Source organism: Dipodomys ordii, unplaced genomic scaffold, assembly GCF_000151885.1.
Source record: "Dipodomys ordii isolate 6190 unplaced genomic scaffold, Dord_2.0 Scaffold30, whole genome shotgun sequence".
NCBI classification, from domain to species: domain Eukaryota; kingdom Metazoa; phylum Chordata; class Mammalia; order Rodentia; family Heteromyidae; genus Dipodomys; species Dipodomys ordii.
The window spans coordinates 8,456,911-8,475,454 of NW_012267246.1; the positions used below are offsets into that span (position 1 = coordinate 8,456,911).

Genomic DNA, 18,544 nt, shown 5'->3' on the forward strand with positions numbered 1-18,544 from the left:
TCTTTCTTCCCTTCCATCCTCCCTCCCTCCCTCCCTCCCTTCCTCCCTCCCTCCCTTCCTTCTTCTGATACTGGGGCTTGACTCACAGCCTCAGCTTTTGCTTGTTTTTTTTTTTCCTGTCATGGCTGGGTCCCTACCATTTGAGCCACAGCTCCATTTGCAGTGTTTTTGGTGGTCAACTGGAGATAAGAACCTCATTGACTTTCCTGCCCAGAAGGTGGTCCTCAAATCTCAAGCTCCTGGTGCTCAGCTGTGTTTTCTTCTTTTAAAATGAACAAGTCAGCAATGCAGGCATGGGGCTAGAATACACTCATACAGGTATTTCTGAGCACATCCCATATGTGTTGTTTGTAAGAGTGTACAGTATCTTCTGTGTCTACCTAATTCCTCATGTGTGTCACCAGTGTTATCCAAAAGCAGAAACATCACATGCATAAACACACACTAACAAAAATCCACACCTAGCACACAGAAACATTGTAGCACAATAGCACAAGCTTCCTATGCAGGGGTACTGCCCTCCAATTGCTGGGCCAAGTAGATGCATGGAGCTTGAACCAGCCTACCCTGCTACTACAGCCCCTCCTCACCCCTCACCCCACTGCTCACTGCTCTTCTACGCCAAGGAAGAGGCATTGATTTGCCTTTCTAATATTCAGAGAAGGAAAGAAGTCTGCCTGCTACCTCTGTGTCACAGGAATGCCTGCAAGTAGTGGCTGCAAACTTTGAACCATCTCAGAGAAACCTTATCATATGGGACCTTGTCACAGAAATCTGTCCAAATACTCTGAGGTCAAAGGAAAATGAGAAATGACACCCAGAGAATGACACTTTCAATTTTTAAACGTCTTTACGGCCTTAATGACACTTCTAATACTTATTCTATATAAAAGGACAGGCATAGAACTCAATTCTCCCCTTTTTTCTCTCTCTTCCTCTAGACACACACCGTTCAAGGAAGTCATACTGTGTTTTCAGTGTGAGGTATGCGCTGATGATGGAAACCCATCAGGACATACGCTTGGGGTCCCCACTTCAGAAATTATGATACAAAAAAAGCTGGGTCCAGCCCCCCACACCCAGGATGTTGGGGGGAAAAGTCTTAGAAACACACCAAACAGTGTGACTTTGAGGCCAGGAAGATCTTCAAGCTTGGTTGTGGTTATCCATCTTCATTTCTCTCTTGGCCTCAGTTCACTTATTTAGTTAGTTGTGGAGTTATTTAGTTATAAAAGAGGACAAGGTTATACATCTCCCCTTGGTTACTTTAACTAAAATTCTCAACTGTACTTAAAAATCAATTTGTCCAGGCAGAATCTCATAAAATTGCTTACATGAGGTAGATGGATGCACAAAATAGTGTCCATCCCTCCCCCTGAGATTTAGGGAAAGTTTTCCTATGGTGCTATGGAATAAATGTATCTCTTCAATACATATACTGAGAGCCTAATATCCAGTGTGAAGGTCTCAGAGGGAGGGCCATGGAAATCATTAGGCCATACAGATGGGGACCTCAGGAACAGAATTAGTACCCCCCCCCTCGCTTTTTTTAAATAAAGGGCCCCTCAGAGCTCTCTCTGTATTTTTCCACTATAGGAAAAGGTAAAAAGAAGCCAGATGTCTGAAATCAGGAAGAGACCCTCAAAGAATCAACCATGAAGCACCCCACCACAACCTCCAGATTTATATTTCTGTGTTTCTTGAGCCATCCCCAAATGATGTTTTATTATAGCAACTTAAATTGACTACGAGTAAGGCTCAAACGAAGGATTATCTTTTGATATGGCGCAAGTATTTTTTCTGAAAAAGAGCAGAAGAAATTTGGAGCATTTGCTGCCCACCCAAAGATAAAGTTTATAGAAAAGCAGGTTTTTAACTACTAAATTCCACCATACTGCTATTAGTTATTATACAGTTGAGTACTGACTATTTGAGCTATTTTGGTCAGGTTACTCTGGGCTTTTCAGATCATTGCTCAGTATCAAAATGACAACCTCTTTTAGAGCACACTGTTCAAATCTGCTCATTGTATTTTGTACTATGAAGATCATCCTCACAGAAAGTAATACAGATTTGACCAAATCTTATAAAGAAGGCTTAGAGTGATGTACTCTCTTCTACAGTGAATTTATCTCACACACATGTAAAAATTACAATACATACAGTTCGTTGGAAAGAAACCCAATGAAAAAACGTTCCCCAAATACAAGGTACTACTGCTTTTGAGATGGGCAGGACTCAGTATATTATACCTTTAAATAATATTACACAACCTCCCAATGAGCACTAGTTTCCCTGTGCCTTTTCTTATAACCCCTTCATCAAGAAGAAAAGCTAGGACCTGGTTTAACTTAGGGACTAAGCCAACACTCAGGTTTCTTTGCTTCTACAAGAAAGCAGAAAAACACTCAGCATGGAATTGCTTTAATAAGATCTCCCACACCTGCATTTGTTCACTTGTTCATTCAGTACATACATCCTGAGGTAGTACCTTGTACCAGGGCTTTGAGGAAAAAAAATAGAGATCATGACCTTTGTTTTTCCCTCTCCATTGACCTTTCTGCTTTTCTGTCATTTGACCCACACTACAAAACCAATTAGGAGTACACATGGCTGCAATGCTGAGAACCAGGGAAAGAGAGAATAGAAATCCTGACAATGGTTTATTTAGGTAGCTAGCATCATAAAGCCCTATATAACCCCTCGGAAGAATGGACAGAGGTCAGATAGCTGCTCAAAGATGGACCGCATGGGATTATAATTCCTGCCATTTAGCTAAGTAACAGCTACTGCATGCCAGGACCAGTGAAGGCAGAAAGGGCCATAAGCATCTAGCGACCAGCGCAGAAGAGAATCAGAGGTTGGTTTACTATCATCTTGAGGGAAATCATAAAGCATGCATTGTGCTCAGGATTAGGAAAGCCAGGTCCTAAGTAAGTCACGGATGCGTGGCATGCACAGAGGAATTTGGAAATAGGAAGCCGACTTCCAAGACCCCACAGAGGCTGCTGCCTTTCTGACCTGTGCAGCAGCCAGTGCACTCTTGTGGTCTTCCAAAGTCACTACAAGTTGTTCATGCTCCGAGAGTAAATTCTTATGCTGTTGCTACACACAGAAAAAAGAATTTTACATGTTGAGGAGACAGATTCTTCTTCGGTGTCTGAGCACTCCCATGCTACTCGTTTATGTGTTCATGTGTGGTTGGAGCAGCATGGGTAAAGCTGAAAAATCACTGGACACAGAAGGCTGTAATTTCTGTAGCATCCCAAAACGTGAAAAGCGCTACCCCCCCAAGAACCATTTAAAATGAAGTGCGACTCGTAAGAACGAAGCATTATTCGTAAATGTTGCGTAAAAGAAATCTTATGACACCACCATCCAATAGAGAAGAATGATGTTGTCAATATTAACGCAAACCTTTATGTATTCAGACCAGCTGGAGGAAGGGAGAGAGGATGGAACACACTGGGTCAGGCCAGGCCCACAGTTGCAATCCACCTTTGTAAAGCAGGCCCATCACGAAATGACTTTGCCAGGCATTCTACAGAGTAACCCCTGGCTGCATTTTACCTTGACATCCTGAAGCTGCGTATGAATGTCTTGGTGAGCTTTTCTTAGTTGCCTATTCTCTTCTCTCAAATTGTACACGGTTTCTGTGGCGGAGAAGAAAACAATCGCACATCAATGCTTGACAGCTGCAGGCTTTTGGCTCTATTATTTTTCATATCTGAAGTGCCATACAACTTATTTCAGAGCTTATTTTGGATTCTGACACAATAATACTTTTCATCCACAAAGCCCTCATGCTGGGCCCTGGTGCAGACGGACCTGGCCAGGCCACCTGACCTGGGTTCGAGTACATTCGAGAGAGCGAGCGCTTTAAATGAATTGTACATGACAGAAGGAAATCAAGGGGTTTTATTTACTTAGGAGTTGAAAATGAAGTATTTCTTTTACTAAAAAAAAAAAAAACAAAAAAACCCTTAGGGTAGGCAAGGGTTGCCTCACACAGAATTCGCTTTTGCAAATTAAAAATAAACTTATCTCCACTTACAGACCCTAAACAAAACGCTCTGACATCCAGCTTCTCATCTTCTCTTATCTTACCTCTCTTATCTTCTGTCATTCCCTGTGTCTGGACATAATACATTGAGTCTTGACTATATGTACATACACACACACATACATACATACTACATTATGTATAGTGTGCACATATGTAATCTATTATGATGTATTTACATGATATATAATATATATGTACATAATGTATAGAGATATTATATATATGGCCTCTGCAGTGTTGATCTACAGTGTTTTTCCATATTTGAATACATACCACCATTTAAAAATAAAGAAACAGAGCCTTATAATAAGCTCTGGCAACATTATCCCAATTCTTGTTTGATAACACTCAGTGGAATTTGAGTGTTGGCAGAGTGACTCTATAACCCATTGTCCAATGGGAGATGTTTTTGAGAATAGAGAGGGTGCTATTAATAATTCAGCTGAGGCAGCAGGTATAAACCTGGACTGTGTTGGACAAATGGTTCCTAAATGACGGTTGTACACTATGGCCAAGAAGCTACGCACCAAGGCGTGCTCAGCACTGGAGACTCCTGTCAGCATACTCATCCCTGAATAGCCATGCTTTTAAAGGAATTTCAGCTTGCAATCTCAGTAACAGAGGCTCCTGTGCTTTGGCTGAATTTTTCAGGCTAGTTGTCTGACTATAGCAGGCCTCTAATTTCTGAGTGAGGCTAACTACCAAGCCTACCTCACAGGTAGTTAGGAGAATTAAATACAATCATCCACGTGGTACTAACACGTAGTAGGAAGGTATTGACACATTAGCAGTTCATCTCTCCAGTAGGTCTAAATTTCCTTTTTTTTTTATAGCATAGAACTATCAACGACTTCTTGGACCATGCATGTTATCTAGCTATCACCAGCCTGAAACATTCACAAAATGCTTTAATTGACTCTCCTCAGCTTGAGCCATAATCAAAACAAAAGTGTTGATGTGAAACTGCTTATGATAAGCAAGGTTGCTTCAAGTCTATCTCTGAAAAAGTTTCCCAAACATGGCTGGTGCCCTCTCTCTGTCTCTCTCTGTCTCTGTCTCCCTCTCTCTCTCTTTCTGTGTTCCTCTCGTCTCTCTCCCCCCCGCCCCGCCCCACTCCCTGACATTCTCTTTTTTCTGGCATTCTCTATTTTGTCCTGGGTATCCTAGTGGTCAGACAAAGTTGTTAGGCTGAATGATCTCAGTAGTTGAACTCACATATACATATCCTCCTGTTTCCCATGGTTCTGATTTTGTCTGTGTATTTGGAGTTTTTAAAATCTGTACTAGACATGATCCCTATCGTTCTCTGAAGAATGAGTAAACAGAAATAAGAAAGCCTGCCTTTGTGCTATTGCTAAAGTCAAACTTTCCAAATTATAGAATGTTCTTAAAGTATGCACCTAGGAAGTTTTCGTTTTCACTCATTAATTAATCTACTTACTATGTAATGAATGAATTAACTTTGGTTTCTTTTGTTGTTGTTGTTGTTACTGGTTGTGCAGCTTCAACTCGGGGCCTGGATGCTATCCCTGAGCTTTTGTACTCAAGGCTGACACTCTCCCACTTGAGCCACAGTTCCTCCTGCAGCTTTATCATTTTAGTAGTTAATTGGAGATAAGAGTCACACAGATTTTCTTGCCCAAGCTGACTTTGAAATGTGATCCTCAGATCTCAGCTTCCTGAGTAACTAGGACCACAGGAGTGAGCCAGCAGCACCTGGCTTATGTGTGTTCATTTACTGAATGCACTCGAATGTTAAATAGTACAGCCATGAGTTCATGCTTCCCAGGCCTCCAGGGTCCTTGTCCTCTCTCTACATCACCTTTGGGAGGACCTCCAGTGTTTAGTGTTTCTTCCAGCCACCTCTCACCTGCCCATCAGCACCAGTCCACGACCCTCCATGCCTATCTCTCATGGGCTCATTAGCTGGTACCTGCTCCAACTCTACTGAGAACATTACCCTTTACAGAACTGCCCCCGCAGACTGCTTAACTCCTGTATGCCTTCTTATGAAACCTTGTTTTGAACTATGAATAGATAAAACATTGCACACAAATAGTACAGACAGCCCTTCCCAGCCCATCGCCCGGCATTCACTACTCACACACTACTAGCAGGCAGAGTCACTGGTCCACAGACTGTATTTGCACTTCATCGTGTTGCTTTGTTTTGCTTTTTGCATGCACCATGTGTCTTTTAAAACCAATTCTCACACCTTCAGCCAACTCATCACATGCTTTTGATTCTTGTGGGATTCTCTGGTTTCTTTTTCCAGAATTCAGATGTACCCGAGGCAGAAGAATTCTGTTCTACTTTACTAGGAAATGTGTGGTTCTGATGTTGATATTAACCAACCAGGAACTATTCTGGTAGCTAGACCTGAATTACAAGGCCCTCCCACCAGCCCTATGAAGCGGGTATGTTTTATGATTGTCCCAGTTTTACAGACAAGGACAAGGACATCTGTGGCAGTAGTACAACTTCCCCACGGTCACCTAACTAGTAATTGAAGAAGCCGATATTCACAGCAGTCTATAAATAGGAGGCCTGGAACTTACATTGTATCTATGAGTCATCAACAGGAAGTCCCTCTGCCCCTTAGGGGGATTTTAGAAATGTGTCAAGCCATTTGGGGATCGTGGAAGGAACAGAAGAATCCTGAGAGCATTTGGTAAATGAAGAATTAAGAAATGCTAAGTAGGGACTGGGAAGGTGGCTTAGCGGTAGAGTGCTTGCCTAGCATGCATGAAGCCCTGGGTTCAATTCCTCAGTACCACATAAACAGAAAAGTCCAGAAGTGGTACTGTGGCTCAAGTGGTAGAGCACTAGCCTTGAGCACAGACAGGCTCAAGGACAGTGCCCAGGCCCTGAGTTCAAGCTCCAGGACTAGAAAAAAAAAAGAGCTACGTGTCTCACAATTGAGCTGTCCTCCCCAGCCTGGACTAGGTTTCATTGAGATAGAATCAGATGAAGTATGTCCTCTGCTCTGCTCTCCTCAGCAAACTAAACAGATAAATATGAAGTAGGACCAAGAAGCAAGCAGGTCCTGAGAGGATCACAGACCAAACGCAAACCAATCTTGAGAGGAACACAGGAAAACAAAAAGGGTACGGTTTTACAGAAGCATCCATGGGGTCACGTATTTACATGGAAATGGGCTAATGTGATTTCCAGATACCTTTGAACTTAGAAAGCTCTTGTTCCTTTTCTTGCTGTAGCTGCAGGTATTTCTGTTTGTGGTCATTGAAAGTCCTGCTGAAGTCCTCCCCTTGCCTCCGGTGTTCCTCCTCCAGGTCACTATGCTGCTTCTTCAGCTCCTCGTGCTGACTCTGCAAGAGGAAAGCTTGAGCAGGGCCTGCTCTGGGCTCTCTGAATCCTACCTCGTTGGTGCTGTGTAGGGTGGCCTTTCTCTTGCTGGAAGGGAGGGAGCAATGAAGCAATGGGCTTCGTTTTTCTGAGGGGCCATGCGTGCTTGTCCATTTATAGGAACAGTTGGGAGTGTGACCCAAAATAACGTTCCCCTTACTTTTTAACCTCAGGAGGAACAACTAGAAGTGAGCATGAGATGAAGCGGGAGAAAGCCCCAGGGAGAGGTGGGAACATGAGTGGCCTAATTGCCAACCACAGACATGGAAGAGTTCTCTTCCACTCGTGACTCTCAGACAGAATGGCTCCCAGGACACATCTCAGTGCCTAAGTCTGAAGATGGCCATGCCCTTGAACGGTGGAAGCAGTGTGTATGACCTATGCACATCTTCCCCTATCCTTTACATCATTTCCAGGTTTGCTTATGACACCTGGTATCATGTAACTTCATTGTAGGATGGAGGGGACAATGGTAACAAAGCAAAGTTTGCACACGGTTGGTACAGATGCATTTTTCCTCCTTGAGGATTTTTAAAGTATAAAGGAATTTAAACCAATACAGAGTATTTTACAAATTCATGCTGTGTAAAGTGATAAGTTACTCATCTTCCTAGCTTGACAGAGGGGATCTCTGCCTCGTTCCCTCTCTTCCTCCCTCTCATTCCTCTCTGTCTTCCTTCCTCTCTTTCTTCTTTCACCTGTCTTCCTGAAACACTATCTTTAAGTTTTGCCAAAGGACCAAGGAACTAAACTCTTTAAATAATCCTACGGTGGTTAAATGTACACTCACTAAATACGAAAAACATAAAGGAGACACTTTAAGAGTTTTACAGTCTTCAGTCTGTTGAAGCAAAACAGAAAACGCCTGCAGAAAACCACTGCCAGAAATTAAGCAAACAAAAAATCATATATTAAATATGTCTGCAGTAAACAGGTAGTTAATATGTTTACAACCATAACTATGTATTATTTTTAATGACTTTAATTTGTCTATCATGACATAAATTAACCTTCTAAAAGCATAATTTAATTATTTTAAAGGGCATTGTTCAGTTCTCGTATCACCTAATCCTTTCTTTTACTCACAGAGAATAATTTTAAATTACTTACTTTCAACATCTGATGTTGGACATTCAGTGCACTGTATCTGCTATTGGAATCTTGCTGTAAATTAAAAAAAAAGCAGTCAACAAAAGATAACTCATCTGGTTCCTTTACTGGTTCCTTTACAGATTCAAGTAGTTAATAGAAGATTTTCATTTCTCACACTGTGTAAGCTATAATGAATTCTATGCTTGAAACTGGATGACACCATGGCCATCTCTTTAAGTTACCTGAAGAAATGAAGCTTTCCAATTCTCACATCTTGGCTAAGTTTTAGCAATAAAAACACAGGACATGGTATCCTCAAATGATAAAATGACATGGCTCTTACAAATAATTTTGTTCTGCTTCTCCTAACGGAGGTGCAGACCCAACGAGCAACATCTGAGACATAGCCATGTACTCAAGATGAGGGATAGAAGGACGTCTGTTATGACCGGACCTCACAAGCACAGCATGACTTAAGGGAGGGAAGAGACAAGGCACCCTCTCTCCTTCAACCCTAATGGGTAAGACACCCGACAGACATGATGTTAGCCCAATGAGACTGCTTTGCAGATTGCATTTAGAAAGGATAACGGATTTGCCATGAAAAAGGGCTTCAGTAAGTATCAGTCTGTGCCACTGGCTGAGCTCCTTGGAGAGCCTGCGCAGCACCTGAGCCACAGCTGGGCCCCAGTCCTGGGCCCATGAGCGCATAGAAGAGACGTGCAATGGTCCTGCTCCCTTACTTTGCTCTCTTATCTTTACCCAGACAACTCTGCTGCTTTTTTCATCAATAACATAAGTATAAGCTCATGGGTCTGGCTTTGTTTTTTGTTTTGTTTTTCTTTCCTTCTTTCTTTCTATTCGTTTTCTTTTTTTTTTCTTTGTTTGTTGGTTGTGGGGCTTGAAATCTGGGCCTGGGCACTGTTCCTCAGCTCTTCAGCTCAAGGCTAGTGCTCTACCACTTGAGCCACAGCACCACCTCTGTTTGGAGTGGTTTATTGGAGATCAGAGTCTCACGGACTTTCCTGCCTGGTCTGGCTTTGAACCATGATCCTCCAATATCAGCCTCCTGAGTAGCTAGGATTACAGGCACGAGCCAGTGGCGCCTGGCCTTGTTTTTTCTTTTACAACTTCCACAATAAACTATGGGTTTTTTTTTTGGTTTATCAATTTATTTTATTCATTTATACTTTACTTTATAAAGAAATTACATTAAAATAGGTATATAATATAGTACATACAGTTTTAGTTGGGGTTTTGAAAGCAAGGAAGACCCCCTAGTAACTCAGATAATTGACATTGCTTAGCTTTAATGTCCTCAACCATTAAAGTTTCATTCAGCTAATGCTTGTGTATTTTCTTCCTTCCTTCCTTCTTTCCTTCCTTCTTTTCCTTCCTTCCTTCTTTCCTCCCTCCCTCCCTCCCTCCCTTCCTTCCTTTCTTCCTTCCTTCCTTCCTTTCTTTCCTTCACAATGTTTCTTTCTTTAAAAATGTTTGTCTCTATCAACATCATTCCTTTCTTCCTTAACTCACTCCAAGTGTCTGTAAATGCCTAAGGTTTGTGTTAGCTATAACCACTGAAGAGACAAACATAGTATTAGATGCTACAGAAAGGGGAGACGACAGACAAACATATGAATAAAAACACTTTTCACTTTACTGTTAATCACTGCAGCTATTCCCAATGTAATGCTGTCATCAATAAAGTTAGGTTTTGAAAGAACAAAAGTTATTCTGGGGGCATCCTCCTCATAGAATGTTTATTAGCAATGGACCATACATGCCACCATACATTCTACTACCTACAGCCCTACAGACCAACAGAGTAAAAGAAGTTGCAAGTATTTTTGTTTCTCTTCAAATTTGATGAAAACAAATTAAGAGGAGAAAAGATAATGACAACAACATAAACACTTACCCTTCCTTTATTCAGTGTTTCTTGTGCTTCTAACTTATATACTAGAAAATCTAGGAGAGACAAAATTAAGAAAACAGAATGCAAATTAACACGTCTTGGAATGTTTAAATACCTAGAAGAACATGGGTTAGCTTAATTCAGACTTGCAACACTGTTTTAGGTTTAAATCCATCCATTTGGTGGCTAATCTACTTTATGTCAATGCTTTATCTCCCTGTTTACAAAGCACTGGGGGGCAAACACATGATACAATCTTCCTACCTTATAGCTTTAAATACTCTCTCAACAAAATTCATGTTAGCACCCACTGATTAAAAGTGGACTTAGAATATCTGTAGGATTACCTCTCTGCAGAATTAAAGAAGAAAAACAGAAGTACTTCTAAAGGCAAATGTGCTCTATGGCTGGCAACCCACTAGATGGCACACTAAAACCCTTCTGGACCTTCATAAAGAAAGAAAGCCATCAGAGCCATCTTCACTGCTCTGAAAACTTTATTATCCACTAGATGGCACTATAAAATCACTGCATTTGAGACAAGGGAAATCCAATCCACAAATCCTTTGAAGGATTACCTTCAACTGGGCCCCATCTAACTAGCATCCTCTACAGCACTGCCCTCCTCCCAGCTCGCCTTACCCTTCCCTTCCTCCATGGAAGGATTCAGACGGAAGCCCTAGCTGAAACGTCAAAGCATGTGAATAAGTAGAAATAAGAATGCAGATAATTTTTAAATCATGATCTGGAGAAAGGCCCTATGCTTTACAGGAAAAGTCTAGTACCCAACAATAGTATGACTCTAATACCCATGCTGAATAGCTGTAACAAAGGAAAGCTTTCAGGAGATTACAAACAGTTTCTAACTCAAAAGACAGAGTGTGGCCAACTCCTTAACGTGTTATAAATGTGCACTGGTGTAGGTATAAAAAGCACCATATTATAAACAATGTATTGAACTGTGCACTCCACCTGTGCAGCTAAGTCCAGGAATCAGTGAAGGCCCTATGTAATAATCAGATGGAGAGCCAAAAATCATTTCTAAAATAATATGCACAGCCAGTATAGGATAACTCCATCAAGCCAGCACAAACAGAGTAGACTTCAAAGCCAATCTGCATTCAGAAATTATTACTGCAAAGTTCCTAATGTAGTCCTTGAAATCTTGTTCTCTGTTTACCTGTAATATCAGCTTCAGGTAGATTAGAGAAATATCTTACCAAAAAAATGTTATAAATGAGTCATAATATTTCAAAAAAGTGTACGAGAAAACCACAGAACACGTGACATTATTTTACTCACCTTCCTTTGCTTTCTTATGCTCAAGTCTTTCCTTTTGCAAGGACTTTTCTAATCTTGATCTGTGTTCATATACAACTGGGGGGAAAAAAGAGTCAAAGAATTAAAAACTCTAAAGTACAATTAATACCCATTTTCAAAATAGGAAGAAGGGAGTTTAGGGCTCTTATACAATAGCCTGCTGGTGGCTCGTGCCTGTAATCCTGGCTACTTAGAACTAAGATCATGGTTCAAAGTCAGCCTGGGGAGGGGGGGGTAAACACATGAGATTCCATCTCCAATTAACCAGCAAAAGGCATGTTGGCAGGCATGGCTCAAGTGGTAGAACACCATCCAAGAAAACAAAGCATCAAGTCAAGCAAAAAAGTATGAGGCCTTGAGTTCAAACCCCCATAACAGAAAAAGTACATATATTCAAGGTTTCCATTTCTGGGAGAATAATCATATTAATAAGCTTAATTCCAAGTGAGTCCTAGACAAACACATGTCTCCTTCCCAGCAACTTCCTCCTACTGGCTCTTAAATGCAGGTGTCTCTCTGACAGCTAGAGTTTCTTCTTGAGCAACGCAGATGCCGACTCCAAAGTCTCCCACCACCATCTGCTAACCAGATCCTTCCTCCCGCAGTTCGACTTCCGGTTCTCACCTAACTTACGGCGCTAGAAAAGTATTTCCACTACTTAAGATGGTGTGCATCTCCATTAAGGCTGCCTGGACCAACTGGTAGGGAAGCCTTATGCCGATAAGACAGAGGCAGTGTCTTTTCTGTCCAGATAAGGGGGAAGCAAAGAAACTGGAAGGAGGGTGGAGCGTCTCTGCAAAGAAGCAATAAAAATGTCCACCACCACCATGATCAGAAGTTTGGAACCAAAGCATGGATGTCAATTCTTGATTCTTGCCTGCTGTCCTCTCCCTGTCCAGCTGCCATCTCTGAAGAAGGTACATGGTGAACAGAGGAGGAAGAGCAAATGTGAAAAGGCTTTGTGCTGCTCTTGTCGAGGACAGATCTGAAGCAAACAGAAGGTGTTGCCAGGCGCCGGTGGCTTGTGCCTAGCTCCTAGCTATTCAGGAGGCTGAGACTAGAGGATCATGATTCAAAGCCAGCCCTGATAGGAAAGTCTGTGAGACTCTTATCTCTAATTAATCACCATAAAGCCAAAAGAGGAGCTATGGCTCAAAGGGTAGAACACTAGCTTTGTGCACAAAAGCTCAAGGACAGTGCCCAGGCCCTGAGTTCAAGCCCCACAATTGGCACAAATTTTTTTTTTAAAGGTGTAAGAGGGAGAAGTTGTGCCTGTGTATGAATCCATGTTTTATTACATTGGACATGATGGGACATGGTCACTGCTGAACTGACACTGAATTTATGCGGCTAAGCTACTGAAAGTTTTGAAGTCAGAGAAGTCAGACAAGCAGTGGAGTCTTGTCTCAGACACCCCCCCTCCTTCCTACCCCTCCTCCCCATTTCCCTCACCCCAAACAGAAGCTTAGCTTGAGCAGGCAGCAAGAGCCAGGGAGAAAGGGCTAAATTAAATGTTGGATGTTCCCTTTCAATCTGTTGGCTCAGCATTAGGTCAACCATGATCTCATTCCCTGGCGAGCTAAGACAAACCCAGAACGTCGGTCCATTCCTTCCACAGGCCCAGGCTTCCCATGGCTACATACAACTTCCTCGCCAGTCGCTAGCTGGCTGCGTATAATACACAGCACCCTGTCCCCCTGCCACACACACACTCCAAAGTTGTTCCCAGCAACTTACCTCCTGCAGTCCCCCTCCCCCCTCCCCCCCACCCCTGCTGCTGAAGGGATTCTCTGCCTCTCCTTCTGTCCTCTCCCAGTGGCCACAGCTGCCGGCTGCCAGTTCCTGCTGCTTCCCTTCCCACACTGTCTTCTCCTGGGCCCTCTGTGCTCTACACTGCATCTACCCAGGCTTCCCCATCACCTCTGTCTGTACACTCCTGCTCACATCTCTACCCACAGTCCCTGGGGTACACCCCTTGTGGCATGCCCACACCAGCCAACTCCTTCCCCTCATCCTCAGCCAGGCAGGGCCATTACCCCACCCCACTACCAAGGAACTCGCACTGTTTATAAGACGATCCTATTATTCTAAGGGAATTTACTACAAGTTCACATGTATGGATTATTACTCCACCTGGAGAGAGGTGTGAAACCGGACAAAAAGTAGTTGTGTGCTGAAAAAGCTCAGTAATAAGTCCCTTGTTGGTAAATTAGATTTTTTCAGCCATTGATGTGGATGGAAACTAAGCCCCTTGGTGAGTTTCTGAAAGCCTGCGAGCACTTTTGGAGTTTGTATTCCTAGCCCTCATCCTGAATGACCAGAAAATAATCAGCACTGTAGAATTCACACGGCTACACCCCGAAATGCATTTGCACTGAGAACGGCACACACAGAGATCAGTTAGAGTTCTGTCCTGCGCTGGGAAGAACCCTCCCCCCCACCCCCATCCACCCCTTATGAACTGGGCAGAGAGCTTCAGAAGTATAAGCACAGCAGTGGAAGAGGACTCCTAGTGGACTAAAGGGACATTCTGCAGAGTGGACTTCAACAAGCAGGCCAGTGGCTTTACAAGTGAGGAACAGACAAACACAGTGGTCGTGCCCTGGCTGACACAAGACTGCACTGGAAATACTAGGCCCTTTCCCTCTGGGGATCCTGAATGGAGGTCAGAACAGGACGGGGGGGGGGGGGGGACGGGGAGGCAAGCCCAGGGGATCAACTCTGCAGGTGAAGAGGATGGTGAAGGTGAAGATAATGATGATGATGATGATGATGACAGAATGACAGACTAGCAGCATAGTCCACAAGGGATACATGAAGGGTTGTTTACTACCCCTCACCTCTAAGTATTAAACATTATAAGGGAAAGTATTGGATAAATAGGACAACTGAATCTGCAGGCTAGAATCCTATGAGATTCTTTTACTAATGAAATCCAGCAGCAGCCACTGTAACCACACTGTTGCAGACACAACGGCTAGAGGTAAGGAGGAGCTTGCGCCAGCCAGAGATCGCTTTTGCCGAGGAAGCAGATCGAGCACTGGAAGATTTCTTCTTGGGGAAGTATGAGGCTTATGGCATGGCGTGGGAAGGGGTGAGGGTTTCCATTCCATTCTCTGCCCCTGGATTGGTCAAGAAGACAATGTGTCAGCTGGGTGCTGGTGGCTCTGCCTGTAATCCTAGCTACTGAGAAGGCTAAGGTCAGGATCATAGTTTAAAGCCAGCCCAGGTAGGAAATGTCGTGAGACTCCTATCTCCAATAACTTACTCAGAAAAAGCCAGAAGTGAAGCTGTGGCTCAAGTGGTAGAGCACTAGCCTTGAGCACAAAAAACTCAGAGAGAGTGTCCAGGCCCTGAGTTCAAGGCCTAGCACCGGCAAAAGAAAAAAAAAAAAAGAAGTGCCTATAGTTGGTTTGAATCAGACAATTGTCTGAAAATTTTACCCGCAGTGGGAGTTTGCACATTCAACAGATGAACAGCAGTGTCTGGAGCACCAGAAGATCTTAAGATAAAACTTTCACAAATAACCTAAATAAAGCCTATGCAACGTCCACACATCTGCAAGAATATTAGCACAGTACAGTCAGTATTCAAAGATCCTGGGTAACCTGTGACACACAGAAATGCACAGAATAGCATCACTTATTAGAAGCTATACAGCCAGATAAGGGTATTTTCTTGTCTTTTTTTGTGCAAATACAGTATTTTAAAGAAGTCATAAACAGGCATAAAGGACATATTCATAAATCAAGAGGTAACTATTATTATTTCTCTCTTACTCAGAACTGCCTGAGCCACTGTTACAATTCTACTCCTGGGGTGATATAATGAAAGAATTCAGAAACAGCTTGCAGTGCTAAGCATGCGGGGAGGTGAAAGCAGGGAGCCATATGGAGGGAGGAGGGTGGGAGGGGTGGGCATGGGGGGAGGGGGTAAAGTACTTCTGATGAAGTTCTTCATCAGGCTCAGGAAAACAAACCAATAAGAGAACCATAGTAAACTCTAAACTGAGGAATCCACATTAGGGAGAGGGTGTGAACATCAACACTGGAAATTAAAACAGAGAAAGTGCCAGGCTCACGCCTGTAATCCTAATTACTCAGAAGGCTGAGATCTGAGGATCGTGGCTCAATGCCAGCCTGGACAGGAAAGACCTTGAGACTCTTCATCTCCAAGGAACCACCAGAAAACTGGAGGTGGTGTTGTGGCTCAAGTGGTAGAATACTAGCCTGGAGCAAAAGAACTCAGGGATAGCACCCCGGCCCAGAGTTCAAGCCCTACAACCAACCAAAACAAAAGAAAACAAAACAATAGGCAAGGTCAAGGTAAATAAAATAATATAAAAGCTGAAAGCACAGACTTGGTACCTAGGTTGGAACATCCATTTCCAGTACAGCAAGTTGCTGAGCTACTTTGTTCCTCAGTTTCCTTATGTGGTACGAGTCAACACACAGTTCATCCCTGACTTCTCATTTGTCGACTCTACAATGGTACAAAAGCAATATGCTTGCATTAGAAACAGTGCCAGGATGCTTGAATTTCACCTAGTGCTGGTGATGTGTGTGATCTATGACAGTCTCTTGTGATACAGGGCCAGCAGGGCCAGCTGCTGTCTTGGTCAGTCCCAGGACCCAAGGGTTCAGAACTAGACACTGAATTATGTCACTACCTTTCTATATTTAGAGGTTGGGTATATGAAAGGCATTCTCAACTTAAGGTATTTTCAACATACTATGGGTTTATCTAGACATAACTCCATTGTACATGGAAGGCGATTGTTATACAGAGTGCAGCACATGTGCAGCATAGCACAGAGTAAGCATGGTGAAGTGCTAAGACACATTTTCTACTGTCAGTGATGGCTTAAAAGTGCGAGAGAAGGAATCAGGAGATCTCTCATAAATCCTTCCAACTCTATAATTAAGAATCTAACAATACAAAAAGTACTAGCAATGATAATAATATGCATATTGTTATACATGTATACTTACATAAAAATATATATGTGCATATATGTATGTATACACACAATATGTACACATTCTTTCTGCTTAAGAATATCTCTTAACAAAGAAAGCAATTGGATGCTGGTGGCTCATGCCTGTAATTATAAGAGGGTTTGAAATCAGCCTGAGCAAGAAAGTCTGTGAGACTCTAAACACCAAAAAGTCAGAAGAACATTGGCTCAAGTGGTAGACTGCTAGCCTTGAGCACAAAAGTTCAGGGACAGTGCCCAGGCCCTGAGTTCAAGTTCCAGAACCAGTGCATGTACACGTACACACACACACACACACTTACACACACACACACACACACACACAGCCGCAAAGAAAGCAAATAACCATCTTACAGACCACGAAAAATGATAAACTTTTTTTTGTTCCACTAAGGGTGAAGAGTGGTAAAATAGATCAAACAGAATCCTGGTAGCCTTATAGTTCCATCAAATTTCACTATTAAGTTCTCCCTCCTTAAAACTAATTCGTTCGCCATGCATTTTGTGGGCTTTGGCATTTGTGATTTATCTAGATGGGCTTACTGTTGCTAGAAGGATTGCTAATCAATCCTTGTCACTTATTTCGATTTTTCTATTTATACTTTGCAGTCAAGGGCATCAGTCAAGATGAAGTAAAGATGTTAGAATCTCTCCTGCAAAATGGTATACAGTAAGTATTATTACAGCACCCAACAAGTCTAAGGACAACATAAATAAAATAATGGTTCAAACTCTCCATTCACATTCTTCAATGCAGAGAGGCTGGAAAGACTTCAAGAACAGGATATGAAATATAAAAATTCATGATGAAAATCCATAACACTCATAACACTGCCCGCTTGTCCAGCAGAATATTTCCCTTACAGTAAAGAATGGAAAGAAGTTTTATTTCCTCTTTTTAAAAAAAAATACACTTCAGTTTAATTTTTTAATTTCAGTTTCCTACAACAACTTTCCATTCTAACTCTGACTTCTGTCTAAAAGTCACAAAAGAAATAAATGAAATATGTTCACTCTGGTAAAATACACATCTGTGCCAGTTCTGAGCAATCTGCTCCGATTGTGAATTAGAAGGTAATATTCTAGAACTCAGAGGAAAACTCTTTAAGGGTTTAATTTAAACATTTACTTTTTTTTGGATTTTTCATTCTAGTATTTATTTTTATTTATTTTTATTGTGAAAATACCATACAGAGGGGTTACAATTGCATGAGCAAGGTAATGAGTGCATTTCTTATCAAGCATTGTTGCCTCCTCCTTTGTTTCCCCTACCATCCCTTCCCATCCACCCCCCCAAACATTTACTTTTTTAAAGTTACTTTATTTTTTAGGTTGGTGGGATGAATTCATATCTTTTCCATTTTTTATTGTTATTATAAACGGGGTATACAGAGAGGTTACAGTTACAAAAGTCAGGTAAAACGTACATTTCTTTTTGGATAATGTCACCCTTGCCATTTAATAGATGTCTTAACGCTATAAGCAAGAAGGGCAGTGTTTACCTGAACCAACAGCATCAGGAAATGCTTCGGATGTGATTGCAACACCATGCTTTATCTCAACAAAACAAACCCACATCCAAGTTGAAGAGTTAGCACAAAAGTCAGACAAGTGGTGAAAGGATTAGGATTTGCTTTATGTAGTCAAATTTAAAATCATCCCATTTATATTTTTAATCATGATAGTTGAATAGCGTGGACAGCAGCATAGATAACCAAGACAAAGGCAAATAAGTTGAAATCAATATACTCTCTGGACCATAACAATTTAGAGATTTTTCTTTTCTGGC

General features: G+C 42.1%; 1 protein-coding gene across 1 annotated transcript in view; it reads right to left on the reverse strand.

Moving 5' to 3' along the window:
• The window catches only part of Golim4 (golgi integral membrane protein 4), a 73,387-nt gene that overhangs the window by 23,740 nt on the left and 31,103 nt on the right, over positions 1-18,544 (reverse strand). Inside the window, exons 2-7 of the mRNA XM_013016253.1 lie at positions 11,742-11,816; positions 10,443-10,492; positions 8,543-8,596; positions 7,245-7,395; positions 3,571-3,653; positions 3,022-3,105 (exon numbers count right to left, since the gene is read on the reverse strand). Coding sequence (XP_012871707.1) covers positions 3,022-3,105; positions 3,571-3,653; positions 7,245-7,395; positions 8,543-8,596; positions 10,443-10,492; positions 11,742-11,816 — 497 coding nt within the window. The remainder of the gene's footprint in view (positions 1-3,021; positions 3,106-3,570; positions 3,654-7,244; positions 7,396-8,542; positions 8,597-10,442; positions 10,493-11,741; positions 11,817-18,544) is intronic.